The sequence below is a fragment of the Trematosphaeria pertusa genome (genome assembly GCF_010094035.1).
Source record: "Trematosphaeria pertusa strain CBS 122368 unplaced genomic scaffold BU26scaffold_7, whole genome shotgun sequence".
NCBI classification, from domain to species: domain Eukaryota; kingdom Fungi; phylum Ascomycota; class Dothideomycetes; order Pleosporales; family Trematosphaeriaceae; genus Trematosphaeria; species Trematosphaeria pertusa.
The window spans coordinates 747,156-773,958 of NW_022987218.1; the positions used below are offsets into that span (position 1 = coordinate 747,156).

The window sequence follows — 26,803 nt, forward strand, 5'->3', positions numbered from 1 at the left end:
GAATACGCTTCTCTGAATGAGCCAGACTACCGTTGACGTACAGAATACGCCTCGGGCAATCTCTAACAGTACGCCCAAAGAAGGGGACTGCGGAGGCCAACGTACGGAATACGCAAGCCTGGAAGAGGAAAAGAGGAAAGTCAGCGCGCGGAAAGCTCAAATTTTATATTTTCGCGCTAGTCCGTGCGCGTTGCCCAGCCTACATCACGTGTGGCCATAGCGACGGGATGCGCTGCAATGAAAACATTGTAACGGGGACGAGCGATTTAATAACCGCGGCGAAAACATTGACTTCCATGAGGCACCCGTTTAACGAAAAGCACAGCATGGGAAACCGTAGTCAACATGTTAAATAGAACGAAGCAAAATATCTGGCTTAGAGGGCTATCAAGGAGTACATCCTCGTTAACGGCACTCTCGGCAACCTTAAGATGGCATGTAGGTGGCTGGCACCGGAGTTACCGAGCTCCACTGTTCCCAAGAAGAAAAAACAAGGCGCGGCTGGTAGCAAGAAGCGCAATAGGGCCCCAGAGTTGGAAGACGGTAACTGGGACATTATATAGCCTGGAGATCCTCGGAGCGTCATACAAACACTAAACACTGCTAACACAAGTCAGCAGGACACCCTAGGCCGCAGGAAGTAAATTCTGAGCCCGCTCTCGACCCTGCTGCTGCCGACGAGAGTTGCTTACTAGATCTTCGACATCGCCAAGCAGAAGGATCCGAAGCTTGCTGGCCGTGCAGTCATGGACTTGTTCCTAATGTCCTGCAGTTCAAAATCCGTGAGACGAGACCACACAGGGCAACATTTGTAGCCCTTCTTAGCAGTCTCGCCTGGTGGGACAAGGCTGAGCAGAGTCATCAGCAGGTTCTTCCTCTGGGCCATTTCGGTAAGGTTGCCATAGCCGCGGGCAAACCTCCCAGTAAACTCCTTCTCAGCCTTTCCATCGATGTCTTGCTGAAAGGAGATCATCCTGATGCCGGGAGGTGTCCTCTGGTCTTGTCTTTCTTTCTTTTCGGCTGGGCGGACAGAGTTGGCAAAGACTTGGTATAGGACGTCCTTTCCCTCTTCGCGTTGGATATGTAGCATGATAGAAGACATCTGGCTGTCAGGTTGGAAGGACACCTTGACAAGGGACTTGTTCGAGTCGAACTGCACCACACCTGCCCGGGATAGCTGACCTTTGCGCTGACACTGGGCGCGCAGGTTCTTGTCCAGGAAATGAACCTCGGCCGGCATACCTTGAGGTTTCAGCTGCCCAAAGTCAGGCCGGTCCCTCTTGCGATAGCCCTTGTGAACGGCATCTAGGGGAATGCCGTGGATCTCGTCCGGGTACGGGTTCCGCGACTTCGACTTGGCGAATTCCTTGAACTTGAGCTTCTCGGGCAGCGCTTCGAGGATATGTACCTTGGGTGCCTTAGGTACCTAAGGCCCCGGGGCAGCCGACTTGTCCTCGCCAGCCGTGTCTCCAGCGTCTCCTGCATCCTCCGTCGCGGGGTCGTAGTCCGACATGTCATCGCCGTCGTTCCCGAAGGCACTTGGGCGCTTCGCCGGCGCTGGCTGCTGCTGCACTCCCTCTGGTGCTGGGGCACCAGGCTGGTCGGTGGTTGAGCCGGCAATAGGCTCTTCTGCCGGAGTCGGCAGTTGCTCAAAACGGTTTCCCAAAGGGGTCGCCATTTCTCTTGTGTTTTTTTTTTAATAAAAAAAATAGCAAAGCGACTCCCCGTACCTGGAGAGTGCCTCGACAGACACTAAGTCGGCGTGCAGAACACGCGTTCTTAGGCCCAGACTTCCTTCGGGCGTGCGGAACACGCCTTTCCGGTCGTCTTCTCAGTACACCCAAAGGGGACTGAGTTAGCCTGCGTACGGAATACGCAAGCCTGGAAATGTAAAGATGTCCGGTGTGATCCGAACCAGAGGGGCTAGAGGGGGTTCGGCAGCGGGCTGCCCAAAGAGGAGGAAGATGTGGTGTGGAGAGGAAGGAAGGGCAACGCGCGAAAAGCTCAAATTTTGTATGTCCACACTAGTCTGTGTGCGTCGCTCAGCCTACGTCACGTGTGGCCATAGCAACGGTATGCGCTGAAGTGAAAGCATTGTAACCATCGGGGCCTTCCCGCAACCTCGAGGACTACTAGCTGGCTCCGCACGCGTTCGGTGCAGCTTTCCCATGATGTCTTAAAGAAAGCCAGGCTGAGTTCAACCGAGTTAGCTCAACCGGAACTCCGTCCGAGACCCGATGACGAAGTGGGAGAGATTCCGGGACAATCAGGCTACACTCCTAAGGGCGAAAATGCGGACTGGGCGAGGAAACGATAGGACAGATTTGGCGGCAGGAATATGGTCATAATGATGCGCGAGCCTGAAGCTGGGCCCATCAGTATGTAAACAATCCTTTATATCAGCATTGAGTGCTGAGACTCTCCAGGACCAAAGTAAGTCGTCATTATCTAGATTGATAATCGAGCACAGTTGGCACTATTAGATCATTGTGGGTATTTTTGAGGCGACATAAATATACCCATCGTTCAAAGATGGCCATGTACCCATTCCTTTGGTATGTCTAATCCAGGGTTCAGACCATGCAAAACCGCAGCGAACTTCGCATGAGCCTCTTCCGCCTTCTGCGTGTAATCTACCAGTTCCAGACCCTTAAGGCCCATGCGTCGACTTTCCGCGAGGCCGAGCAAGGCGTACAGTTTGTCCGAGAAAAAGGTACATTGTCGGTTCCGGAACTCGTACCGAACGTCCAGTATGTCCTTTTCGACTCTGACGCCCGTCTCCTCTTCTCGCTCCCGGATTTGGGCCTCGATTATTTCCACCAGAGGCTGTAGGTCAACCTCATGGAATGGAGCTAGCTCCCATTGCGGCGATGTAGCAGCGAACTTTGTCATGAATTTAATGCGCCGGAGGGTGCTGATGTTAGTTCGCCATCGTACAGTGTGCTTGCCACACATCAGAAGCACCTGCCGAGCTAGTACCGCTTCCTGCACAGTCCAAAATCTTTTCCACCACGCTCTTTGCAAGATGGACCTTAGCCCGAGTGCAGCGTCGCGCGAGGAGGAGAAGTACCAAGGGGCATCAGTGGGTACAGATGCTGGATCGACGAAGAAGCGGAGCGCTTCCATTCCGACCGTGCTCTGCTCATCTGGTGAACCAAGCCACACTAAAACCTGCTGGGCGCATCGGTATATGTCGTCCATGCGGGCTACTTGATCGTTTCGTTCAAGAAAGTAGCTCTGATTGATACAGACGGAATCGATCCACAGTCGGCGAGGGCAATCGGGCAGCCGTAGATTTCGCAAGGCATCCTCAACATTTGGAAGAATACCGACTTCTAAGCCATCGATGAAGCAACGGCGCTTCGGGCGTTCTGATCCCCAACAATATGAGAGAGCTTCATATGGAGGAGCGTTGGACAAATTGTGATGCTCTAAGCCGATCACGAGAGGGTCAGAGCCTGTGCCTGGCTCCAGTCGAAGAATTCGGATATCGCCTTTGCTAAGAGGAGCGTATAGCTCAGTAGTCTTCACACCCTACTCGAGTTAGTTGACTTCTCGATGCCGCATGTGTTGGAAGGACTTACCACTTGGGCATGGACACAGTCTCTTTGATCTACGCTCAGTCGAACCCAGATGCCGAAGGATATGCGCCAACCTCTTGGGAGAAAGGGAAGCCATCGATCCAAGCGGAAGGGAAGTCGTGCGAACCCCCATGATTTCTGCAAGATTCTCCAAAAGTAGTTTGGCTTTTCCATTGCGTTTAGATGCCTTAGATCGCCTGGGCGTAGAATCACCTTACCATAGAACGCTCTTATGAGGTCGCAGCCTGCCGGGATTAGGTAGCATCGTCCGCGCGCCGCGTTAGTTTCTAAGCCGCGGATTCATAAGCTGCATAGGATCGTGGATTTAGAAATGGAAAGTGCGGCCGTAAGGTGTGTATGTAGGATCGGGGCGGAGCGCAAGAAAGTGAGGCGGTGACGGTTGCTCGGACCCCACATTCATGTTCACGCTAAACCGATTCGGGCTGCGATTACGACATCTTCGGTTAGTGGTGAGGCTGAGCCGTACCATCATGAAATTTGAAGGGATTGTGGCAAAAAACACGAATCTCACATTACAAATTACCGTGACAAGTATGGCACATCAATACAGTTAGTCTGCATGACGGGATAGCACGACGGATGCACCCCGGCAGCAACAAAGTTTCAGACCCTTATCATCTACAAGATGCTGTCAATAGTTAATACTTTGCGTAGCCCCGAAAATACCAAAAAAAAGGTTCTTGAAAGTGGTGAAGGGCACCCTGCCTTCTGAGGGAATGGTCTATATGGCTAGCGAATGACGGTCGATATGATATTCCGGCTTTGCTCAAGAGTGTGGGTATGTCCACAACACTCCCGCCGGTGTCTCACGTTACACCGCAAAGTCCCCCGCTCTTTCGTACCACGAGATGAGCGACTTCAAAACAGGGAGCTAAAGCGAGGGCTGTCTAATGAACGCCCTCGATGAGCTGGGATAAGTCGTATGCGGGTGGTATCCGCGCCGCTCACCGGATGTGGAGCGTCATATCTGGAAGTGACGGACATCAACTTTCAACTTCCAGGTCCTCGAATACGTCATTAAACCCAATACTGTAGGCTCTGGTTTTACTCCCCTGTTTACCGTCGCCGTTAACTCGATCAAGTTGGTCGAGAATCCACCTCCGAAATGTCGTATCCATCCAGTGTACGAGCGCCCTAAGAATTGCTAGCAGAGCATAGCAATCCTCGATGTCATCGGTATGGCCAATGTCGACCGGGCCGATAGTAGTGGCACCTTCTCCGGTGTGACAAGCCATCATCATCTCCCACCTCGAGCCCTTTGCGACCAGAAGCGAAATGGACGGGATCTGCACGTCGTCGCCGAAAAGCGTAAAGAACCTCTTATACAAGGCTGATATCCAGACTCCGAGCTGGATACGTCCACAGCTCGCAGTGTCCTTTTTCTTCGTCTCGATGTGGACGCCTGAAGGGAAGCTCTTGAGACACGCAGCACTGCTCTGGTTGATCATCTGCATATCGTTAGGCTGCCCACCCAGCGCCTTGTCTATGGACTGTTGAGGTTTCGAATGCAGAGCTGGGTGGATGACGATGGCAAAATCGACCATCTTGGAGAGAAGCTTCCTACTAGCGCTGCTACCCGCGGCGATTCCCAGTGGCTTAAACTTATGCCCGATGCGAGCGGTGGTAACGTTCTCGCAGCGGACGTCTTGCGTGAACTCTACTGCAAGTTCAAGGATACTGCTGTGCACGAATGAGTTCCATGCCGCCTCAGACTGATCGTCAGCTCCCATGCGCCCGGACTGCCCTACGATGCGAGCGATCTCCTGGAATTCCCAAACGTCGTCTTTTGCCGGTACGTCCCAACTCCGGTTCGTGGATCCATGTGCCATGGTAAGTACAGATGGATGGCCAAACATTGTCTCTTCAGCATCAACAATTGCCCGCTACAAATTAGGTCAGTCTGATAGTGAAGGCTGAAATAAGTCCCCTTCCCTCTTTCAGTGTATCCGGAATTATCGCCCTCTGACGGCGAAAGTGCTTAATCTCCCGCATAAGGTTTCTCACGCAGTCTGACAATCAGAAATCATTGAGCATGCTAGTTTTGAGAATTGACTGATCGAACACCACTGAGGGATGCATAGTGCGCAGGACATCGAAGTCGACGGATTTAGTCGAAGCTTCGGACGGCTCAATCATGTCCCCCACACCTTTGGGTTGTTCATCCGTCTCTTTAGCGGTGCCATTCCATCGCTTAGGCGGCGAGGCGGCGCGAAGCACCTGGCCATACAATCCTATTGCTCCTGTTGAAGGCGATGCAATGGTGAGTTGTTCCACCCCTAGAGCCGGCCGCAGGGTTGCATCCGGGTCAGCAGAAACGCTCCTTGGTGGCGTTACGGGAAGTATGGGCCCATTTCCATCGTTGTTGACATTTTGGTACGGGCGGCTTTCGAGCGGGTCTCTTCGATGGGGACGAAGGAAAGTGCGCCGAAGCTTTGCGATTGGGGTCCCGAGGACTTCCATCCATCCTTGTATTGGGCGGAAGCGCTTTCAATGGGCTTCTTCCGTTGTCGAAGGATAAGTTGAAGCCGTGGCGCAATTGAGAAAACCTCGTGCCCGCCGCGTCCGTATCGTCTCCGGAATCTGAACTACAGCTGATCTCAAGCGTGAAATGTCCCAGCGGGTACGGAGCCGCAATTAGGTTGCAGGTGGAGGGATCGCAGTTGTGGTTGAATATGTGTAGGTCACCAATCCAGTTGCAGATGCGCCAGTTACGGCCGATCATATTCGAGGTCGTGCTTGAAGATGACTCTATATAATGGTGAGACTGCAGGCAGGCCATCGTGCGCTAGTGCTACCCTGAGTTTGCCCGGGGGTGATGGAGACGTAGAAGCGGTCGCGACGACTTGGTTGCTGTGGATTCGTTCGAATGGGAAAGAATAAAAGAAAGAATGGAGAAGAGAGGTTGAGAGTGGGGGTGAGAGTTGGAAACGCTGTGCGTGCCGAGCACGACCATTACACTTCATTCACTTCAAACTATTTTCGCTACCAATATCTGAAATGACGTTAGTAGCATAGCCTGGGCCGAAGAGAAGGAACAACTGCCGGGAACAAGGTCTAAACCCTTAGTGCCTAGACAGCCGTGTTCGACATCGCCGCTCAACCCAATCCCGCCCTCATTTACATCAACCAGCTCCAGTCCAAATTATCTGAGCAAGAGCTCGAAGTGGTGCACATTTTGGCTTAAAGAGATGCACATTGTGCCAAAGAAAGACCCGTGGCGCCGCCGTAATAATTCGCGGGTTGTGTGGGACTGGAAGTCTCGTTCGATATATTCTCGGGCCTGTAAGCTATTACACCGATTAGTTAAAAACCGTCACTTAGGTCAGAAAGAACATTATGATTGTAATAGGCGAGATTTTCCCTTTTCTAACCTTAGAAGCAGATTAATCACGTGATCTTATTCTACCAGCCCAGCATTTCTCATCTTATGCAGCGTCCAACTGTTGCTGTTAGAATATTAGTTAATTAACCAGATCTTGACAGATCTCAATAGCGAGTTGACATCGCCCCACGGCATGCGCGTTATCGAGTCGAGCATGCAACCGGACGAGTCGGGTTAGCCGAGTCATCGGGACTCCGCACTTTGTCCCACGTTGCCCCACGTAATCATACCCACCATCTCGCCCGAATGATAGTTAGGTCAGTCCATCATCCAAGTGTCCTGGAAAGTCCATACAAAATCTAAATTCCCTACCCTTCAACCAATCTCCTTCCTCTCAAATGGCATCCAAAATCGCCGCCGTCGTCGCCTACCCCTCCAAGCACCCAGAAACCGGCGAACCACTGAAGTTCGACATGACCTACTACCTCTCCACGCACATGCCCCTGATCGAGAAAACCTGGCGTCCGTACGGCCTCCGCTCCTGGTCGATCACCGAGTTCCAGAATCCGTGTCCGTTGACCGGAGAAACGCCTCCGTATCTGGTTCAGACGACGTGCTACTTCGACACGGTTGAGGAGCTGAAGACGGCGCTGGAGAAAGGGGCTGAGACGACGAAGCCCGACGTTGAGAAGTTCTCGAGTGTCTTTCCGCGTATTTGGGTTGGAGAGCGTGGGGAAAGGAGTAAAGAGTAGAAGGGTAGTGGAGAGAGTGCGAAGAGTGGAGGAGAAGCATTATCGAAGAAAGAGCGGTGTAATTCTCTTCGAGCGCTTTGTGGATTAGCTAGCTTCCGCAGCTCACTTCACAGCTTCACTTTCACCACCACTTTGATTATTTCCGCTGCCAAAACATTTCGCGACGTAGAGGGTATCTCATATTCCATACCAGAGAGTTGATGTGATAGGTGATTTAAGCTGGTGATGCATGGGTAGACGCATTGCTATCCCACATCATCACTCTACTATTCTGCGCCAGAGCAGCCGCTCGTTAGTTATAGTCGACTGCCGCTAGGTAGTACCAGATGCTCTACTATGTAATCTAAATTCTATTTCCCTGAGCCGATCATCCGTTTTCGCAGTGTGGTATAATCCCTTCTACCTAGGTAGTCTCCCGTCCCATCTCGAGATTGTTACAAGGCTTAATGGTCTAGTTAGTACTGTTGCTTTTGCTCAATTCAGCTCGTTCGGACGGTCCAGTGTCACGCTTCAGGCAGCATAGTACCAAGAACGAGTGGACTCTGCTAAACTCCCCGAAGGCCCTCAGGATGTAGGATGCGTTGCTTACCATTTTCCGGGCTGGGAGCCCTCTTGCGCTTCTTGTCGATAGCCACCTCCGCTTTTGTCCAAGACACCTTGTGATCGGGTACCTCCTGCACCATCCACCTACACGCCACCACAAGGTTAACCAGAGTTATGCCGCTAACCTTCTTGAACTCCGATACATAGCCTTCGCACATCATATGGTAGACAACTAAAGAACTACGCTTCTTCAAAGTCGGCCTCTCCTCCCCTCCCGCGAGTTTCGGAAACGGGTGCGTGAACATGATAGCGGCGTTGTCCGAGCGAGATAGCTTGTGGGCGCCGCAGTAGTATAGAACATGGCCGCTGCGCGTTACGTAGGCGAACACCTTCTCATATAGGCCATCGTGGTAGATACGTCCGACAAGGAGAGCCTTCTCGTGAAACTCTTCGGTTGGGAACGTGCTCTGGTCGACGTCGATGAAACTGGAGGCTTCGGCTGGCGGCAGCTTCTTCCAGGAGTCGCCCAGCTGAGATTGAACGAATTCGCGTACGCGATCGAGCGTAAGGACAGTGTCGGCTTCGATATTCTTGTCTGCCATTTTTTGAAGATGCTGGTCCCGTAAACTGAACCGCGTTAGGATCTGGACTGCTTGTTTGGGGGAGATGAATACTGTAACAGCACTGCGATATGTTGTCGTAACGATGGAGGGCGCAGAAGAGGAAGGCGCAGAAGAGGAGGGCGCGGAAGAGGAGGGCGCAGAAGAGACAGAGGGGCAGCTCTGCAGTTTTCGGTGCCAAGGCCCTTGAGGTCTTTCACTCTTTCACTTATCTGCGCCTATGATAACCTCCGCCGCCGGAGCACAGCCACAGAAACGCATCTGTTCGTTACAGACTCCGAGTACGAGATCGTAGATAGGGTGCGTATTCGCGCCTGTTGAGGACCTGAGAAGACTATAGGCAATTGAAAAGGCGATTGGAGGGATTAGGAATGCACGAAAAGCTATCTGTGCAGCAGACACTTCTCCCCGTAAACCTGGACCCGCATCGCATGATACTTATGTACGCCTGTATCGCGATATTCCTAAAGGTGCTCGCCTAAGACGCTAGAAATACGCTGCGTAAACGCAACTACAAATTCCATTCCTCGACAGTTCAGCGCTCAGTAGAATATCTAGTGGTGCATTCACCGATCAGGGACGGACAGCCTGCACCTTGCTCACCATCCAGGAATAACTGCACAAAACACTCCCTGCTATATTCCTCAACTGTTCATGTAGCAAGAAATAGTGCATGTTCCCGAAGCTCAACGAGACGTGCAAAGTCCACCGTGACAGTCCACTGTACTTCCCCAGTCTCATCATCACTCAGGTCCTTCCTTCAAGCCCATCCTCCCGGCGCAGTCCTCACAAACATACACATCGCCCTCACCACTTCTCGCCTGCGCAAGCGCGACCTTGTAGTGCATCGTCGCGTCCGCGTCATAGAGTTCGGCTCCAACAAGAGCGACATGTTCTGCCCCGGTTTCGTTCATTGACAAGGCGAGCTCAAAAACGGCATCCGCGGCCTTCTCCGTCTGCTGGACAACTTCGAAAGCGGCCATGGCCGCCTCACGGTCGTCCAGGGCGAAGGCGAGGTCGAAAAGCTTATTGAAAGCTTTGTGTGGATTCTTCTTGCCGGTGAGGTCTTTCTCCATCATGACGTTCAGGAGGGCGCGGGCCAAGTGGTTCAAGTCTTTCTGCTGGGCCATCTCTGCAAACGTGGCGGAAGCTGTTAGCAAACGTATCGGCGTAAAAAGGCGGGCATGGTTTCGGCACACTGTCACACGTACCATATGCCTTGTAGGCTGCGACTCCCAGGTCCTTGTCCATAACCACTCCGAATGCATGCTGTGCAGAGACACGCAGGCTACTTTGCTTGGCAAGTTGGAATGTTTGCCTCAGGATATCGGCGGCCTCGCTTTCGACATGCTCGTCCGTTAAATGGTCTTCCTCATGAATGTCCTGGAGGACACGTTGATTATCACCATCCCTCTCCCACTCTTCATCGTCACTCGTATCTGCTGGGCTGTCTTCGGGCTGTCCGGAGGGCTCTGTTACATCAATTAGCTTAGGTATCTGTAGGTAGCGATTGATGCCATCTCCATGCAACTACTTACCGTACCGTACATCATGCTGCTTCGCCAGCTTCTCGAGTGAAGCCTCTCCATACTTGTTCTCGACCACTTGCATCGAAGGTAATTCCCGCGATATGCTGTCGCACGCATACCCAAGGCGCTGCAGCGATGTGCCGTCAACCTCGATGAATTTATCTAGATAGCCGCCGCGCAGCATGCTGTACACGACCAGGGAGCTGTGGCCCCTCAGGCGGGGGCGCTTCTCGTTCTCATTCTTGGGAAAGGGCGGCGCGAACCAGATTGCGGCGTAAAGGGTACGAGCCAACTGCCTGCCCGTCTCGCCGCGGCAATAGACTACTGCTCCAGTCCGCTTGACGTAGGCATACACCTGTTCAAAACGATTGTTGACTCGGATTGATCCCACATACATGGCCTTCTGGCAGTACGTGTCTTCGGGGAAGTGGCGCTGGGCGACGTCGACGAACCGACAGGCTTCCGGGCCGGGGAGCGTCTTCCAGGCGGCCTTGTGCTTCTTGCGAAGATATTGTTCGACCTCGTCCAGGTTGTGAATGCGGCTGGTTTTCTGCGCGTCGTTCGTCATAACGAAGATGTCTCGTTAGCCCTAATGCGGTCCCGTCAGTGGCTGAGAGCTCGAGTGGGCACAGTACTCACCGCAATCGAAGTCGGAGTGTCTCGTGACCGGCGGGAAAGTGTTTGAGCGTGCGATGGTGGGGTATTGATGGAAGTGGTGGGTGCCAAGATTTCAGTAGATATATTTCACTGCTGCCGTCTGCCCTCTATACACCGCCACAAGGCTGTGGCGCTCTAGTCACAACAAAACCATGGCTTAATCCGCTAGAGGGTAGTCGCTCATGAGGGTATTTGACCTCTAGGGCCATTAGACACATGCACTGTTCTTGCGCATGCCGTCTAGTAGTTGGAGCGGCCGTCATCAATTCGATCGACCTCGTCATAAAGAAGATAGGAGCATACTGAATATACAGGAGCAGCAAAAAAGAAGCTATATTCTAAGCTCTGCATCCAGAAGGGGTACTAGTTGGGGCAACGACGAGGATACATACCCGAACGTGAATCTAGCTTATTGAAACTCAGAAAGCGCTTTGCACCGTTCTTGACCGCCTACGTCGGCTAACGCGGCGATGGCCGTGACATCTAATAACGTAAAATGCCCTAATCCTTCCGTGTTCGGCTGTTTGATGCCAGACTTAGCATTCTTGAACGCATCTCTATCTAGCGCAGATCATGAACGCAGCACGCATTAAATTACATTCTACTCTTTTGACGGGCGCAGGATAATTATATTGTATATAAATTATTTATTTAGAAACTTACAATATCTCCGTGAACGCTAGGTTGGTATTGCACACAACCGATCTGGTGGTCGTAGCGAGGATCATAGGTTCGATTCCGACCTTAATAAACGGTTTCACGCTTGAGCTTTCTCTGCGAGGATATCTCCTTTGATCCTCTAGCCGCTTGATCTTCGCTGCGAGGATATCTCCTTTGAAATCTAACTTTTTTTTTTTTTTTTCTCAGGGCTAATAGGTTCTTTTTGCACATCTTGCGTTCTCTATCGCTGGTCGTCGCGCAGACGTATTCCATCAAAAGCAGACGCTCTACAGGCATCTTGCGCTATTCGCAGAGACGTGAAGGTGGTATTCTTCAAGAGCACGCCAGCGCCGCATACCCCACGTCCAATCCTACACCCAATATCCTGCTCTGTCCGTTTGCGCCACCCCCTCTATAAATTCTTCCTTCCGCCGCCCGCAAACCGCTCCCCAAACAAGCCAGCTCCCCATCGCAGACCCGCACACCGCGCACCACAACAATGCAACCAGAAACTCCGAACACCCGCTCCCCACACGCCACCCTCCTTCTCCCTCCCGAACTCCGCAACGCCGTCTACACGCACCTCCTCCTCTCCGCTAAACCCCTCTGGCTCGTCCCCTCCCCGCGCACGCCACAAAAATTCCGCCTCCGCGAGCACGCACCGCAGGACCACGCTGCCATCCTCTGCACCCTGCACGAACTCAGCCGCGTCAGCCGCGCCACTTCGCAAGAAGCGCGCTCTTTCTTCTACGCGCGCAACAGCGTCCGCCTCGTGACGTACGCATACGAGTACCTCCCGCTGTTCACTTCGTATCTGCGCAGCCTGGGGCGCGCGAAACGCGGGATGCTGGGGGATCTGGCGATGACGGGGTTGATGTATAGCAGCAAGGGGGAGGAGGAGGAGGAGGAGCTGCAGAAGCTGCTAGGCGGGTGTACGGCGCTGCGCAAGCTGGAGCTGCAGCTTAACGTGCGGCAGTTCTGCGCGTCTGATCTTGACGGTTTGGCACGGAATCTTCGGGGTGGGAGTGAGCTCCCGCGCGTCGACTTTTCGGGCTGGGCGCGCGTGATTGCGCGGTTGGAGCGGCTGGAGCGCGTGCGCTTCTTGCTCACTGAGTATGTGGACGAGGCGGCGGTGCGGGAGGGCGGGATGCTGGCGCCTGAGGATGTGGAGAGAAGCCGGGTTGATGCACTGGCGCGGGCGCTGGAAGTGCAGCTTGTGGAGGCAGTGCGACTACAGGGGAAATGCGTTGATATTGATGTTACGTATGACGGGGGTCGGAGGATGCCGTATTGGGGCGTGCTCTGGCATTGACGTATGAGTGCACAAGAGGGTGAAGGCTATGTAGGCATGGTTGCGACTTGTGGGTTTTCCTGCTAGGCCGACTATGCGGGAGGTATATACGAGGAAGCCGGCGTAGGCTGGCACAGCAGGAGTACATATCGCAATAAACGAACAACCGAACAGGCACCGATATAATTATCTTGCAGTGTGACAAAGGGCAATGAAGTGAGGAGGGAGGTGCAAGTCCCCTGGCACAGCATCGTGGACGGTTTTGATACGTGGAGGTAGGTATATATGCTCGGATGATCTAGTAATACAACGTGAAGGGCCCCCCTCAGGAGAACCATTCCAATTAGGAGAACCGTCAATACTGCGCGAATGGGCCGCCTAATGCCGAACTGCAAGTTCAAGGTTCCAGCGGTATGTTGCGATGATCACAAGTACCATTCCGTACGTGTGGGGTGACCGAGGACTGTATGTGTGGCTTATTCTGACATGACAAAGTCGACGCAGTTCTCATAGGTTTGCACCGCAGCAGTGCCAAACCAGAACCATTGCATGGTACAATCACCCGGAGTCTGGCACTGAGCGCCAAGGTCCGTCGGCATCGTAACGCTGAAGGCGGTGTTGTTGAGTGGCAGCTGCGCTAGGTTCTCGTCGGCATACGAGTCGAAGACCAGGAGTGGTTGGCCGACGACGGTATTTGTGGCAGTGTCGATAATGGAGACGTTGCAGGGGCCCTCGTGCGGGATGGGTAGCTGGGCTGCGAAGTCGACCACCTCGCCCGGCGCAAAGACCTGGACGTTGTTCTGGTTGTCTTCGAATTGAGCGCCTTTGCATAAGAAGATGTTGCAGTCAGCTGCACCGCTGCTGGGAATGTTTTCGAGAGGCCCGGTTCCGTCCGCGAGGATAGCGGAGACAGCCGCAGCGCCACAGACTTGTTGCATGACTGGACCGGGTTGGCGAGCAGGAGGGCTGGTAATGTTGCCATGAGCGAGCGCCGTGGCGGCGAAGAGAGTGACACCGAAGAAGGATGAAGCACGCATTTTGATAGCGAGTCTAACGAAAATAATATGTGGGTATCTTGCAATAAAATCAACGATGACAAGAAGCGATCGACAAAAAGGAGTGAGTGACCAGCACGGCGTAAGAATGAAAGACTGAAGACGATGGAGGAAGAGAGCGCAGGGAGAAGGTCATAAGGTTTCTCTACCGGAAGGTAGCCTGCCCGTGCTAGCCGCTCACGGGTGAGGCACTCCTGCAGATACGTCGTCTGCGGGCCGGATGTACTACATCAGAGGCAAAAGAAAGGTAGAGGAGATCCATGAAACGAGATGTCGTTATGCTTTGTGTTTGATCTCCAATGCGGATTCGTTTATAGCAGGATCGCCTGGGGTAGAACAGCATTTACCCAACAACGGGAGTCGAGTAGCCCCAGTTGCTGCGATCTCTGTGACGACGCCGAAGCTCACCCATAGCACTGCGTATGGCGCTGGTGCGCTCCAGATGGAGGCTCGCGATAGCGAAAGTAACGATGGATGGGTCAAAAAGGCGTATTAGCTGAGATCGAATATGTTTGGCCATGGATGCTTGAGTGCACTTAACTCTGACTTGGCGTTTGACTTGGGCTTATGATGCTCCTTGGTGTGTCGGTCGTGTTTGAGGTTGGTTTAACCGGCCGTCTTCCCGGAGACGATGCTGAGGCAAGAGCAAGCGAGTCACGTGAAGCCGCTTGGGTGGCCTTTCAATCCTGGGGAAGGCATGCTTTCGGCCCGGAGGCGAGGCAGATTGCAGCCGCATGCAGGCACAGGTGGCCAGGCTCGATGTCTGGTTGAGGTGATACAGGAGGCAGCAGAGATTTCGGTGGAGCGGCCCTTATGCGGGCCGGGACACATGTTGGTCTCGACGCGGTCGGAGGTGCGGCGTGCCTGGGCTCTGCTCAGGAAAGACTTTTAGGTTCTCGTGACACCGTCCAACTGAGGGTAAACTGCTTCTGGCAATGCACGAGAGTGAGGGAGTGGTGCCATGAATCAGAAAAGAAAGCACGGGCGGCGGGGGCGCGTGGGGTTTGCCGCTGCGAGAGGGCGGTGTGCGCTGGTGACCGAACACAGACGAAGGAGACAGCGTAGGGCGTCACAACGGCACGCCGAATGCGTTCAAGCAGCTTTCCGCGAGGCGTGAAGCGATTATCAGAAGTGAGAGAGGAGAGCGACGCCCACTCGAAGGCCCACGCCTCCCTAGCCGAGCCAATGACGTAACGGCGGATCGCCTTCCCCTTGCGCACCGCCTTTCCTCGCCAACGCATCACCGTGCGCCGTTGCTGCACGTACTTTTATCTCGCCGCCCGACGAATACTTCTCCTCCACTCTCCGCACTCTTTCCACCATCCTCCCACTCTTCACTCCGTCAATTGGCACTCCAGCACCCGCCCGCCCCTACACAGCTCACAGCAACCGTCACCATGGGCAAGGTGAGGATGCCCCGCGCTTGCCCCCGTCTGCCCGCCTGCCCCGCACTAACGGTAAACACAGGTCAAGTACGTTATGCTCGACTGCGACAACACGCTCGTCCAGTCCGAGCGACTGGCCTTCGAGGCCTGCGCCGAGCTCACCAACGAGGTGCTCGAGAAGCACAACATCGAGCATCGCTACACCACGGACCAGCTGCTCGAGGACTTTGTCGGCCACAACTTCCGCGGCATGCTCAAGGGCCTGCAGGCGAAGCACAACTTCAAGATGGAGGATGCCGAGCTCGAGGACTACGTCGAGCGCGAGCTTGGTGCCGTTACCAAGAAGCTCAGCGAGAAGGCCATTGAGTGCCCCGGCGTCACCGACGAGCTCAACAGGCTCAAGGAGCAGGGCTACCCGATGTCCGTCGTCAGCACTTCGGCCAAGAGCCGCGTCGTGGCCTCTCTCGAGAAGACCAAGATCGACCACTTCTTCCCTACCGAGCACGTCTACTCGGCTGCCACGTCGCTCAACCCCCCGACCTCGAAGCCCGACCCCGCCATCTACATCCACGCCTGCAAGGAGCTGGGCGTCAAGCCCGAGGAGTGCGTCACCGTCGAGGACAGCAAGAGCGGTGCCACGGCCGCCATGCGCGCCGGCATCCCGTGTATTGCCTACGTCGGCATCTACGGCATCGAGGAGGGCAAGGAGAAGATGGACGAGATGGCCAAGCTCCTCACCGACCAGACCAAAGCCGCCACCGTCATGTACGACTGGAAGGACTTCCAGAAGTGCCTGAAGGAGGTCGAGAGCAAGATCTAGACGTTTGCGGGACACGGTGGCTATACTGCTAACTGGCATTGGGGACTACATTCGGCGGGACAGGGCACGGTACATAGATGGTGATGATCATGGGACATGGCTCAAAATAGACCTGTGCATTCTCTTCTGGACCGGCCAGGAATCAACTCTAGATTGTTTGCGACCGTCCACTTGCATCTTCTCCTTCTCCGTCTCTTACGCCCGGGCAGTTCCTGCCTGATTGGGACCTTTGACTGACCAGATCACAGAGATCCGTAGCGGCAGGCACGCTCCGAGCCCTTGATGGACACCGGTATTTTTGCTTGTAGCTCGCCACGATCACTCGGGGGAGGTGCTCTATGGTAATGCTCCTATCCGAATCGGGTCTAGCACGAGGTGAGCCCGGGCCGCCGTCCACGGATTCGATTTTCTCCCACCTGGCATGCTGTCGCTCCCATCTTCAACCCACCGTCGACTGGCAACCTTTTCGCGTTGAGATGCACCTGCATCTATGGGCACCAGTGTCGCTTACTGAGCGGAGCTGGTCACGCGTCTGCTAATGCATGCTACCGAGGACCATTTGAGTGGACAGAAGCCAAAGCAGTTCGCCCTGATCCCATCCTTCAACGACCACGCCACTGCCCATCCCCGACCGCCCTGTCCACCTCGCTGAACACTGCGTGCTCCCGAGGTTACTCGCACCTATCTTCGCTTCGTTCATCCGAGCCTGCGATTGCGTTATCGCCCGAATTAATTTGGAGACACACGCCGTCGGTATGGGTTCTGATAAGCTTCGACCTTCCGCAAACAACGATGCATTGCAATCCGGCTCACGTGCCCTGGCGTCCGTTCGGCGACATGTAGCGTCGGGCCTAGAGGGCTGAATTGATCGATGGACGCGGCAAGGTAACGCCTTGAGGGACAGAGGCTCACCACCGCCCGTTTCAGCGGAGATGAAGGCGTCAACAGCACCTTATCACGTCCCGAATAACGGCTATGCATGTTAAGCCCAAGGGATCTGCAATCTGGGCGTTCTCGGCGCGCCGTATTCGCACCGCTCCGTCGATGGGGGATCGTTGTCGCCAAGGCCTCCTTATTACTGGCTCCTTCCACATCCGATGCTTGTCCTATGGCGCAAGCTTTGTTTAATTTACACAGACCAATGTCGCACTCTACGGGGCCATCAACACTCAACAGTGTCTTGGGAGTTGCCAATCATGCCCTCGTGCCCGCGACTGGATGTGGGCGATAGCATCGGCATTTGGAAGGCAGTGTGTCTACCTGCCGAGTTAGCGACTGAGAATGCATCTCCTCGCGACTCGGATCCACCGCTTCCATGTAAACCGGATGGGATATAAAAGCACTTCTCTACACCCGCTGCATCGTCCAACGCGTCCTTGTTGTCCAGCTTTTCTTTTGCGTCACTTACCATCATGTACCTTCGAAGCACTCTCCTCTCGCTGTCCGCCCTCGTGGCGGCTAAGGAGGTAGCCAAAGACCAGGTCAAGGCGGCGAAGCTTTATGATTCCGGTATTAAACACCAGAACAATATCGCTCTGAAGATGGTGCGTGCCGTATTCGTGCATACACTATGCTTGGCGCTGACCTTCCCCGCAGGAGACGTTTGGACGGCAACGGGCTGCGGGCGTCTATGAGTCGGCGCAGTACGCCGAAATCAAAGATTTTATGCCGTGTACTAATGGCGCCGTCGTTGCCGGTAACGACACGTTCAAATGCAACAACGTGAGCACCAAGGCTCGCCTTCAGTAATACCTTGCCTTACTCTTTCTAGATTGATCTGTACCACTTCCTTTCGCACGCTGAACTGGGAAGCACCCGTGGTTTTGGCTCGTCATCGTGGGGCTGGACCAGTGCCGATGGCCGCGAGTTCATGGCTATTGGGCAGTCAGACGGCACAGCATTCGCTGAAATATCCAAAGAGGGCAAGCTTGTATACCTCGGGCGTCTTCCCCAATACTCTGTCCCGAGCGAATGGCGCGAGATCCGGGCTCAAAATGACCTCATGATAATTGGAAGCGAGGCAACGGGCCACGGCATTCAGATCTTCGACATGAAGAAGCTGTTGGACATTGACCCCGCGAAGCCCGTCACCTTCAGCAACGACAAAGATCTCGTTGGACACTACGACAAGCTCCCCACTGGCCGCACGCACAACGTCGTCACAAATCCGAAGACTAACTACATCTACTCAGTGGGAGCCCAGCCGAGGAGCGATGCCTGCAAATCCGGAATCATCTTCATTGACATCTCCGATCCTTCGAAGCCAACCAACGCCGGCTGTGCGTCTGCTGATGGCTATGTTCATGACGCGCAGTGCGTCCTCTATAAGGGCCCGGATGCTCAGTATGAGGGTCGCGAGATCTGCTACGGTTACAACGAGGATACGCTCACGATTTACGACGTCACAGACAAGAAGAGTCCTCAGATTATCTCCATCACGTCCTACGAAGGTGCCTCGTACACTCATCAGGGCGCTCTTCTCGACGTTGAGAACCAGCACTATCTTCTCCTCGACGATGAGTATGATGAGTACGATAAGGTCGGCCCGGGTGTGCCCGGAAATCCCATCACCTACATATGGGACATTTCATCGCTCAAGAACCCGAAGCAGACTGGCCTGTACAAGTCCGGTGCCAAGGGTATCGACCACAACCAGTACGTCGCCAACGGTTTTGCCTACCAGTCGAACTACGGAACAGGCTTCCGAGTCCTAGATGTGCGCTCTATTCCGCAGGACCCCACCGGTGCCGGCGTGAAGGAAGTCGGTTTCTTCGACATTTACCCTGAAGACGACAACCAGCCTGGCGGTGGCATCGTGGACTTTGTCGGTACCTGGAGCAGCTATGCGCTGTTCAAGAGCGGATATATCTTCGTCAACACGATGGAACGTGGCGGCTTCGTGCTCAAGATGAAGGAGGGCTCTCAACTATAGATGAATGCTTGCGGCGGATAGACGCCTCATGGCTTATCTGGTTAGATATTGAGCTTCACGTAGCGTAATGAAGATAATGCTAATTTTTGCAAAGTCGGCTTCAAATCATTATTTATCTTGGCCGGCGCATTTACAATCCCCCGCATTGACAGCGATAGCTATAATACTTTGGGTGCGTTCCAAGGTTTGGACAACCGACGTCGCACGAACCTCGTCTCGTGCGGTCCCAAACGGGTTAGCGCTCTCAACCGACCTCGGGAACTCCTGTCGATCGACCTCCGCGGTCCTTCTCTCCTCTCCCTCCGTCCTTCCATCTTCGCACAAGCACCCGTAACGCCACCACTTACCTCAGGATCCCTCGGCGGCTGCCAGGAACACACCGTGCGGCCAGTGGCAAGATACTGCTATCTTCACCCAAGACTGTGGCGTTCCCTGCCGAGCCGCACACCCCCGTCGCGTACCTTGGCGCAATGTTTCCATCCCAATCAGCACGCCCTATGATCCGTGTCCGCCGAAAGCCCAGAACGGCCCGCACAGGGGCTATTTCAATCTCCTTCCCAAGTCGCACAGATGCATCTCTTTGCCTGCTAATGTAAGAAACGGCCAAGATGCGGTGTTCCCTATTGCCTGGCGAGCGGTCGCTGTGTGCCGGTGCCTGATTGCGATGGTATTTGGGAGCTTCCTGTCTGGGTTAGAGAACCGTGGTACACAAAAAGCCCATATTGAGGGCGAGGGGAGGTATATAGAGCGGTGGGGTTTGTCGACCGTGGATTTGTTCCACAGCTTCTTCTCTTCATTTTTTTCCGAGGAGCTTCGGATCGGATCAATATGAGGGCCGCTTCAGTTCTCGTCGCAGCTGGCTTCGCTGCTCCTGCGCTGTGCGGGCAGAAACTCGTCTCGCCCAAGGAGCTCATCAAGCAGATCAAGCTCGAGGATCTCCTCGCCGGATCGCAGCAACTCCAGGATTTCGCTGACGCCAATGGCGGAAACCGCGCTTTCGGTGGACCGGGCCATAACGCTACGGTCAATTGGCTCTACAAGACCCTCAAGAAGACGGGCTACTACGATGTCTCGCTGCAGCCTTTCGTAGAGCTGTTCTCGTCTGCAACAGTCAGTTTCACCGTTGGTGGGACTGAGTATCCGGCTGCGTACATGGTAGGCTAAGCTCGCTTCCGACATTCAAGGGTTGGGCACTGACGGCTAAAGACATATTCGCCTTCTGGAAACGCATCAGCACCCTTAGTTCCAGTCGCGAATCTCGGCTGCGATCCAGCAGACTTCCCAGCTGGTGTCTCCGGCAACATCGCCCTAATCTCACGAGGAACCTGCACGTTTGCGCAAAAGGCCACCAACGCCAAAGCGGCGGGCGCCGTCGGAGCAGTCGTCTACAACAACGTAGAGGGCAGCTTAGCCGGCACACTTGGCGGCGTAGGCGACTACGCGCCCACCGTTGGAATTTCTCAGGGCGACGGGCAGACGTTGCTCCTTGCCATCCAAGCCGGTACGGTGGAGGCTACCCTGGTCGTAGACGCCGTGACCGAGAACCGCACCACGTACAACGTCATCGCGCAAACCAAGTGCGGCGACAAGAACAATGTCCTCATGCTTGGCGGCCACACCGATTCCGTCTTCGAAGGCCCGGGCATCAACGACGACGGATCCGGCACTATTGGTGTGCTCACCGTGGCGAAAGCCCTCACCAAGTACACCACCAAGAACGCCGTCCGCTTCGCCTTCTGGTCCGCCGAGGAGTTCGGCCTCCTGGGCTCCTACCACTACCTGAAGACGATCAACGGGACTATTTCGGGCTCGGCGAAGGAAGTCGCCAAAGTCCGCGCCTATCTCAACTTCGACATGATCGCGTCGCCGAACTACGTCCTCGGCGTCTACGACGGCGACGGCAGCGCCTTCAACTTCTCCGGCCCGCCCGGCTCCGGAAAAATCGAAAAGGACTTCCAGGCGTTCTACGAGAAGCGCGGTCTCCCGCACGTCCCCTCCATCTGGTCCATGCGCTCCGACTACGCCGCCTTCCTGGAAAACGGCATCCCGTCCGGCGGCCTCTTCACCGGCGCCGAGGAGCTCAAGACAGAAGAGGAGGCGCAGCTCTTCGGCGGCACGGCTGGTGTTGCGCTCGACGAGAACTACCACCAGGCCGGTGATACTGTCGATAATCTTGCCGAGGATGCGTATCTGCTCAACACGGAGAGCATTGCGAATAGCGTTGCTATGTATGCGAATAGCTTCGAGGGCATCCCGAAGGCGAATACTACGCTGCGGAAGAGGGATGCCGAAATGGCGAGGTATATGGCGAGATTTGATCAGGGGCATGTGCATAATCATGCCGCGCCTTGTGGGCAGGGCACGTTGGTTATGTAGGTGTGGATGTGGATTATGGGTCCTGCGTAATGAGATGACGAGACGAGCGCGATGAGTTGATGATGTTGTATAGTAGAGTAGTGATGACTTGTATGTCGAAAAGCAAAAAGCCGTCGTATCCGCTTATGAGCTCCGTCCATTGTGAAGTTTGACAATCTCTCTCCAATGGAACCACTAAACACTCTAACCCCAGAATGCAAGCCAAAGCCTCGCACAGCGCCCACTGCATTCCGGTCCGTCGTCGTACCCCCAGCCCCAGAAACTGCCCACCCTTCCCCCCCGTGGACCTCAGCACTTCAAACCACCCCTCACAACACCTCTAGCAGACTACCCCACCGATCTAACCTACAGAATCCCCCGTCTCCAAAATAAGCTCATCAAAAGTAGCCCCCGGCCCTGCAGCTTCTGCACCCAGACGCTCGGGTCTGCAGCGTACGCGCTGCCCGCAATCCATATACTCGGGACGCTTACCATAGCAACGTGCATGATATGCCGCTCGGGGTGGGGCGCTGATTTGTTTCTTGGCGATCGATGGGTCTTGAGCACCTTGGTGGGTGGTGCAGCCGGTTCGCGCCGGGCGAGGGACTTGGACATCGTGGCTGGTAGGAGGCTGAGGTGAAATTTGAGTCCTGTGGTGTGTGGTAGGCCCTACGCTTGGTGGGGGTCTGGGCTCGCGACCTGGTGTGGCGACTCTGGAAAATGTGCTTGGTGTTTGCGGCGTCACGTAACTCTACCTATCACACCCGTTTGTAACACCTGGCTTTCCTCTGATGCCGCTCTGGGCATTAGCACTACTGCGCATAAATTTATGGTTTAGAGTATGAGAAGTGATGGGGAAAGAAAGGCGGAAAATGGAAAAGGAAATACGCAGCCAAATTACGCATCAGGCCCACATGAAAGATTTCGTTGTTTGGCCTAATTGGAGCCAAATTAGGGCTGTTGTTGGCGGTGTTTTTGTCTTGGGTTATATTAGTATGTATGGTTCTAATATTTGTACGAAGGGTCTGTAGAATGCAAATGTTAAGCGTGCAAAACGGCAGATTGCAGAGTCTCATGGGATGCGTAGTGAGGAGGGCATCGTAGGATTATGAAGCGTTCACGCCCAGGACCTCTCACGCAAGCCTACTTGCACATACCGCAGATTTCTTCTATTGCCTTATTTCTATACTGCGCGCGGTTCTACGCGCGATTCATGGCCAACTGATCCCTTCCCCGTCTCCGGCACGCTCATATCGGTCCGGCCATGAAAGCGGCAACTCCTAATCCTCTCGTCACTAATCAAAAAGCTCTTCGGGAACCATTCTATCCCCTCTGCACTTCCACCCTTGCTCATCATCTTCACAAGCGCCTCCGCTGACTTCAAGCACAGAACCATTCCGTGGCCGTTAAAGCCCGCTGATATCCACATACCCTTCCTGCCCGGGACTTCGCCCACAAACGGCCGGCCGTCCGCTGTAGCGCCCATGATGCCCGTCCATTCCTGTATGACTTTATAGGACGCGTCATCGGATTCGGATGATGTTTCAGACGGCGATGGGCTCGCGATGCCGAAATAACCCAAGAGCGTGCCGTGCAGGTATTTGCTGATATCACGGTTCAGTCTACTGTCATCTACGGTGCCGTATTCGCTCGCGCCTGCATCAGGCTGGCGGCCCAAACCTCCACCTATGATGATGTGCTGCTGACCATCGGGCTCGTTCCGCGAGATCATGTACTCGTATCCCGAGGCGTAGATGAAGGAGTACGTCCGCGGTAGAACGCTTGGGAGACCCGTGGCCGGGCTGGCTTGCTGCGCGGTGATTTGCCCACGGAGGGGGACGATGGCACCTTGCAGCGACTTGAGGAGATAGGGCGTGTATCCGTTTGTTGCGAGGATGACGGACTGCGCGGAGATGGTGTTGTATTGCGTGAAGATGTCATATCGTGGGTTTGGTTCTGATGAGGGGCGGATGTCGTGCACGGGGGTATTCGTGCAGAGTTGTAAGCCCCTTTTCACGCACTCCTTCAGGATCCCCGTCGTGAAGCGATACGCGTGGATACGGCCGGCGACGTATTCGAATGCCCCTACCAGGTCCTCTTCTGACTGCACCTCCGGGTTTCCGTTCTTCTCTCTCACCCAGAACTTCTGCTTCAGCCCGTCATCCCTCCCATAAACCCTATACCACGCCATGCCGCCCCATTTCCTCTCCTCCTCGCTTGCATCCCCCTCTAATGCCCTAATGGCCTGCTTCCCCGCCTCAAAAGTCGTCTCATCGTAGATTAAATCCACCGTATTGCACTTCACGCTCTCACACTCAATCCCCAGCTCCTGCGTCAGCCGATGCGTCGCCAGAATATTCGCATACTCCAGCCTCGCGATCTTCAGCGCTTCTTCCGCACCCAGCTCCGCGCGGTGCTGCAGGTACGTGCGGTAGCTGGCGGCCTTCGTGTGGCCGCCGTTGCGGCCTGTGGCGCCAGAGCACAGCTCACGTGCTTCGAGCATGATGATGCGGGATGTGGGGTAGGTCAGGAGCAGGTTGTAGGCGATGAGGGCGCCGGAGATGCCGGAGCCGATGATGGCGTAGTCGTAGGGCTGGGTTGGCGCGTCGGTTTCCGGCTCGATGACGTTGGCGAGGGGCGATTTGGGGGTTTGCCAGTAGGAGGGGAGGGGGTTGGTGACGGGTGGGCCGACGGGGATACGTGATCGTTCTTCCATCTCGTAAATCGGAATAGAAGTCGTTGAAGATATGGGATGCAATGGACCTAGTAAATGTGAAAAGGCGGCTGCAGATAGATCAGATAAACCTTGGAATGAACGACAGGCCGTCAACGGATAGGCGGATTGAAGCAATACACATACGAAAATCTCTTGCGGTGTAGTACTCTCGATCGGAAAGCTTTTGATATGCAAATGATATATCGAAGAGTGATGAGAGTGACGACGTACAAGTTGCGGGGCGATAGTGGAGGTAATCACCTTTCGCAAGCACCTGCCTCTTTGGGTCTAGTCGTACACGTGGTGAGCAATTCACATTAGCGTAGCTCTCTGCCATATCACAGCAGCGGTTACCGACACGGTTCAATGAGATGAACCTCATACATATATCGGCGATGAAGGCTGGCACGTACTGTATGAACAAAGGCCTTTTACTAGAATAAACGGCTACCTCTCACATCAGGCACGCCTCAATTATGCTTTGCGACTCCGACTCAGCGGTGAAAATGCGTTCAATTTTCAACCCGGCGGCTGCAAGCAACTCCCGCCACTGCCGCTCCGTCCGTTCCACTGCCCCCGCCAGCGCCATGACCATGGAGTCCGAGCGCATGGCGAACGCGCATGCATCGTGGTCTGGAATGGCGAACTCGTTCACCAATACCTTGGAACATCCAGGCTTCATTGCCGCCACGATGTTTCGGAGAATCTTGATGCATTTTTCGTCATCCCAATCATGAAGAATGTTGCGAAGGTAGTATATGCGTGCTCCTGTTGATCCGCATCAGTGAGTATTTGTGTGGGTGGACGGGGAACTTAACCCTTGATCGGCTGCGGTGTGAAGAAATCATGCGCCATAGCTTCCATGCCATTGCTGGGAGGGACTTGCTGTATGGTGCTCGGCAGGTCCTGAAGGATCATGCGTCCTGGCAGTGATGGGTACCGTTTCCTTATCTCTTGGATTTCCTGACCCATGCTTCCGCCGACGTCGACCAGTGACACGCCCTCTGGATCTTGGTAATCGAAGCCCTGAGCTATCCGCTCTTTGAAGGGATAGAAATCTAGCCACGGCGTATGCCCTTCGCGCTGCGCCGTCATCCATCGTCTCTCAAGGACCTCGGGGTGCTTTGGCACCCACTGGAAGAACAGGTCCGGTCCGAATGCTAAGTTGAAAGGGAGATGGGATGGATCTGTGGGGTTTCTGTATCCCGTTTCGGCAAGGAATTTGGGAAGGGGTTGCATTCCCGGGATGACCAGGTCATAACTTCGGCACAGTCTCAATAGCTCTTCAGTGATGAGTTCTCGGAAGTACTTACAAAAGCCGAGCTCCAGCATCACCCTTGGTCGACGCGAAGGCCTTTGTGAGCTTGCTTGACTCATATCCGCCTGTGCTGGTTTCGTTAACGGCATGGATCGATGCCAAACCTCGCATGATACGCTCAAGCAGCGTCCTCTCGCTTCCGGTGCGCTCAACGAGCCGTCCCAGCGTGACTGGTCCATCGCTTTCGACCAATATCTTAAAGATGCCCAAGTCTACCCCAATCTTGATGAGCAGGTTGTCTGCAGACTGGTGTAGAGAGCCACACAATCAGCGCCAGTCCTACTCCCATTGGGCTCGGAATTTCACTAACTTACGCCAAAAAGAACTTCTTCCACAAGCTGACCAGGGCTTTGAAGCTCGATACACAGCTTTTGCGCGGTCTTCAGCAGCTCCCTTCCAGTTTGCGCGTTCGAAGAAACTTTGTCGTGCTCACTCAGGTCCTCCGCCAGTTGCCCAATGCGCGTAAGCAGGGGTGTGACAGCTGGATCCATGCTAAGGTATCTTTGAGAGGACTAGTAATGAATTAGGGGATGCTATGCGGGGAATAGCGCGGGGAAATGAATAAAGAAATAGCACAATCTCTCATTGTGGCACAGCGAAACTAGACGCATATCAGGCCCGCAACTCAGCTTACCACAGCTTCCGGATGACCCCGCTCTTAGCGGCGTAGCCATGCAGCCATGTAGTCACAATGTTAGGCTGCTTGTCGCGTCCTCGTTGAACTTGAATTAGACGATATCACAAATGTCGGGCGGATCAGAAAACTATGGGCATGTATTGGGCAAAAGGATCGTCCAATCCTTCTGCTCTTTAGTTATGATGCCTTATATATTCGGTAACAGCATGCAATTAAATGAGTAACCGTGATGATATAGTTCGAGACAAATATAACTGCGATACTTGAAACACAACTAGCGGTTGCCAAAATGGAGCAATGATCGTGCTATGCGTAAGGAAGAGATCCGGGGCAACATGCAGCACTAGGTACAGGTCACGTGCCGAGCAATTCACTAGACCTGCCCGCACTCAGCCCCATCAGTGTACACCCTCCTTACCAAAACAGAAGAAAAAAACGCATAGCATACTTCGAATTCGACCACCCGCTATTCGCCAGCAAGTTGCTGGATCGTTTATCGGGCCTGAAACTCGGTCCACGGGCACTGAAGTCGGGGTTTCGTACGTATTCGGCTGTAGGAAGCTTTCAGGAGCAAAAGGATCACGACAATCTTCTGCCCTTATCCGCCAC

At 54.3% G+C, this 26,803-nt stretch overlaps 14 protein-coding genes across 14 annotated transcripts; 5 read left to right on the plus strand and 9 right to left on the minus strand.

Annotated features, from left to right (window-relative positions):
- Positions 1 to 593: 593 nt before the first annotated feature.
- On the minus strand, positions 594 to 1,678 carry BU26DRAFT_505028 (uncharacterized protein; the record flags this gene model as incomplete). Its single annotated transcript, XM_033826817.1, has 3 exons — positions 594 to 600; positions 693 to 1,392; positions 1,540 to 1,678. 3 exons carry the CDS (start codon positions 1,676 to 1,678, stop codon positions 594 to 596), a joined length of 846 nt encoding a protein of 281 aa, XP_033683907.1.
- Positions 1,679 to 2,305: 627 nt separating this feature from the next.
- BU26DRAFT_308761 (HET-domain-containing protein) lies at positions 2,306 to 3,950 on the minus strand. The gene is made up of 2 exons (XM_033821890.1): positions 3,585 to 3,950; positions 2,306 to 3,534 (listed from the first exon to the last, which is right to left on the minus strand). Exons 1-2 carry the CDS (start codon positions 3,753 to 3,755, stop codon positions 2,527 to 2,529), a joined length of 1,179 nt encoding a protein of 392 aa, XP_033683908.1. The 5' UTR covers positions 3,756 to 3,950; the 3' UTR covers positions 2,306 to 2,526.
- A 635-nt stretch (positions 3,951 to 4,585) lies between these two features.
- On the minus strand, positions 4,586 to 5,431 carry BU26DRAFT_604862 (uncharacterized protein; the record flags this gene model as incomplete). The annotated part of the gene is made up of 1 exon (XM_033835547.1): positions 4,586 to 5,431. The coding sequence occupies one exon, from the start codon at positions 5,429 to 5,431 to the stop codon at positions 4,586 to 4,588; it is 846 nt and encodes a 281-aa protein (XP_033683909.1).
- Positions 5,432 to 5,618: 187 nt separating this feature from the next.
- On the minus strand, positions 5,619 to 6,381 carry BU26DRAFT_564596 (uncharacterized protein; the record flags this gene model as incomplete). Its single annotated transcript, XM_033833293.1, has 2 exons — positions 5,619 to 5,878; positions 5,970 to 6,381. The coding sequence occupies 2 exons, from the start codon at positions 6,379 to 6,381 to the stop codon at positions 5,619 to 5,621; spliced, it is 672 nt and encodes a 223-aa protein (XP_033683910.1).
- An 848-nt stretch (positions 6,382 to 7,229) lies between these two features.
- Positions 7,230 to 7,954, plus strand: BU26DRAFT_519102 (uncharacterized protein). The gene has a single exon (XM_033828973.1). It carries the CDS (start codon positions 7,323 to 7,325, stop codon positions 7,674 to 7,676), a length of 354 nt encoding a protein of 117 aa, XP_033683911.1. The 5' UTR covers positions 7,230 to 7,322; the 3' UTR covers positions 7,677 to 7,954.
- A 267-nt stretch (positions 7,955 to 8,221) lies between these two features.
- BU26DRAFT_505033 (uncharacterized protein) lies at positions 8,222 to 8,821 on the minus strand (the record flags this gene model as incomplete). Its single annotated transcript, XM_033826818.1, has 1 exon — positions 8,222 to 8,821. The coding sequence occupies one exon, from the start codon at positions 8,819 to 8,821 to the stop codon at positions 8,222 to 8,224; it is 600 nt and encodes a 199-aa protein (XP_033683912.1).
- A 761-nt stretch (positions 8,822 to 9,582) lies between these two features.
- Positions 9,583 to 10,936, minus strand: BU26DRAFT_505034 (uncharacterized protein; the record flags this gene model as incomplete). The annotated part of the gene is made up of 3 exons (XM_033826819.1): positions 9,583 to 9,989; positions 10,051 to 10,311; positions 10,378 to 10,936. The coding sequence occupies 3 exons, from the start codon at positions 10,934 to 10,936 to the stop codon at positions 9,583 to 9,585; spliced, it is 1,227 nt and encodes a 408-aa protein (XP_033683913.1).
- Positions 10,937 to 12,145: 1,209 nt separating this feature from the next.
- BU26DRAFT_519103 (uncharacterized protein) lies at positions 12,146 to 13,149 on the plus strand. Its single transcript, XM_033828974.1, has one exon. The coding sequence runs from the start codon at positions 12,185 to 12,187 to the stop codon at positions 12,995 to 12,997; it is 813 nt and encodes a 270-aa protein (XP_033683914.1). The 5' UTR covers positions 12,146 to 12,184; the 3' UTR covers positions 12,998 to 13,149.
- A 123-nt stretch (positions 13,150 to 13,272) lies between these two features.
- BU26DRAFT_308810 (uncharacterized protein) lies at positions 13,273 to 14,132 on the minus strand. Its single transcript, XM_033821891.1, has one exon. The coding sequence runs from the start codon at positions 14,011 to 14,013 to the stop codon at positions 13,453 to 13,455; it is 561 nt and encodes a 186-aa protein (XP_033683915.1). The 5' UTR covers positions 14,014 to 14,132; the 3' UTR covers positions 13,273 to 13,452.
- Positions 14,133 to 15,428: 1,296 nt separating this feature from the next.
- Positions 15,429 to 16,236, plus strand: BU26DRAFT_530949 (HAD-superfamily hydrolase-like protein; the record flags this gene model as incomplete). Its single annotated transcript, XM_033830988.1, has 2 exons — positions 15,429 to 15,437; positions 15,499 to 16,236. 2 exons carry the CDS (start codon positions 15,429 to 15,431, stop codon positions 16,234 to 16,236), a joined length of 747 nt encoding a protein of 248 aa, XP_033683916.1.
- A 1,412-nt stretch (positions 16,237 to 17,648) lies between these two features.
- On the plus strand, positions 17,649 to 19,168 carry BU26DRAFT_564603 (uncharacterized protein; the record flags this gene model as incomplete). Its single annotated transcript, XM_033833294.1, has 3 exons — positions 17,649 to 17,780; positions 17,833 to 17,958; positions 18,008 to 19,168. 3 exons carry the CDS (start codon positions 17,649 to 17,651, stop codon positions 19,166 to 19,168), a joined length of 1,419 nt encoding a protein of 472 aa, XP_033683917.1.
- Positions 19,169 to 19,996: 828 nt separating this feature from the next.
- BU26DRAFT_505039 (leupeptin-inactivating enzyme 1 precursor) lies at positions 19,997 to 21,544 on the plus strand (the record flags this gene model as incomplete). Its single annotated transcript, XM_033826820.1, has 2 exons — positions 19,997 to 20,323; positions 20,375 to 21,544. The coding sequence occupies 2 exons, from the start codon at positions 19,997 to 19,999 to the stop codon at positions 21,542 to 21,544; spliced, it is 1,497 nt and encodes a 498-aa protein (XP_033683918.1).
- Positions 21,545 to 22,671: 1,127 nt separating this feature from the next.
- Positions 22,672 to 24,452, minus strand: BU26DRAFT_519107 (FAD dependent oxidoreductase). The gene has a single exon (XM_033828975.1). The coding sequence runs from the start codon at positions 24,237 to 24,239 to the stop codon at positions 22,707 to 22,709; it is 1,533 nt and encodes a 510-aa protein (XP_033683919.1). The 5' UTR covers positions 24,240 to 24,452; the 3' UTR covers positions 22,672 to 22,706.
- A 241-nt stretch (positions 24,453 to 24,693) lies between these two features.
- On the minus strand, positions 24,694 to 26,048 carry BU26DRAFT_564606 (S-adenosyl-L-methionine-dependent methyltransferase; the record flags this gene model as incomplete). The annotated part of the gene is made up of 4 exons (XM_033833295.1): positions 24,694 to 25,007; positions 25,058 to 25,500; positions 25,553 to 25,803; positions 25,872 to 26,048. The coding sequence occupies 4 exons, from the start codon at positions 26,046 to 26,048 to the stop codon at positions 24,694 to 24,696; spliced, it is 1,185 nt and encodes a 394-aa protein (XP_033683920.1).
- Positions 26,049 to 26,803: the final 755 nt, after the last annotated feature.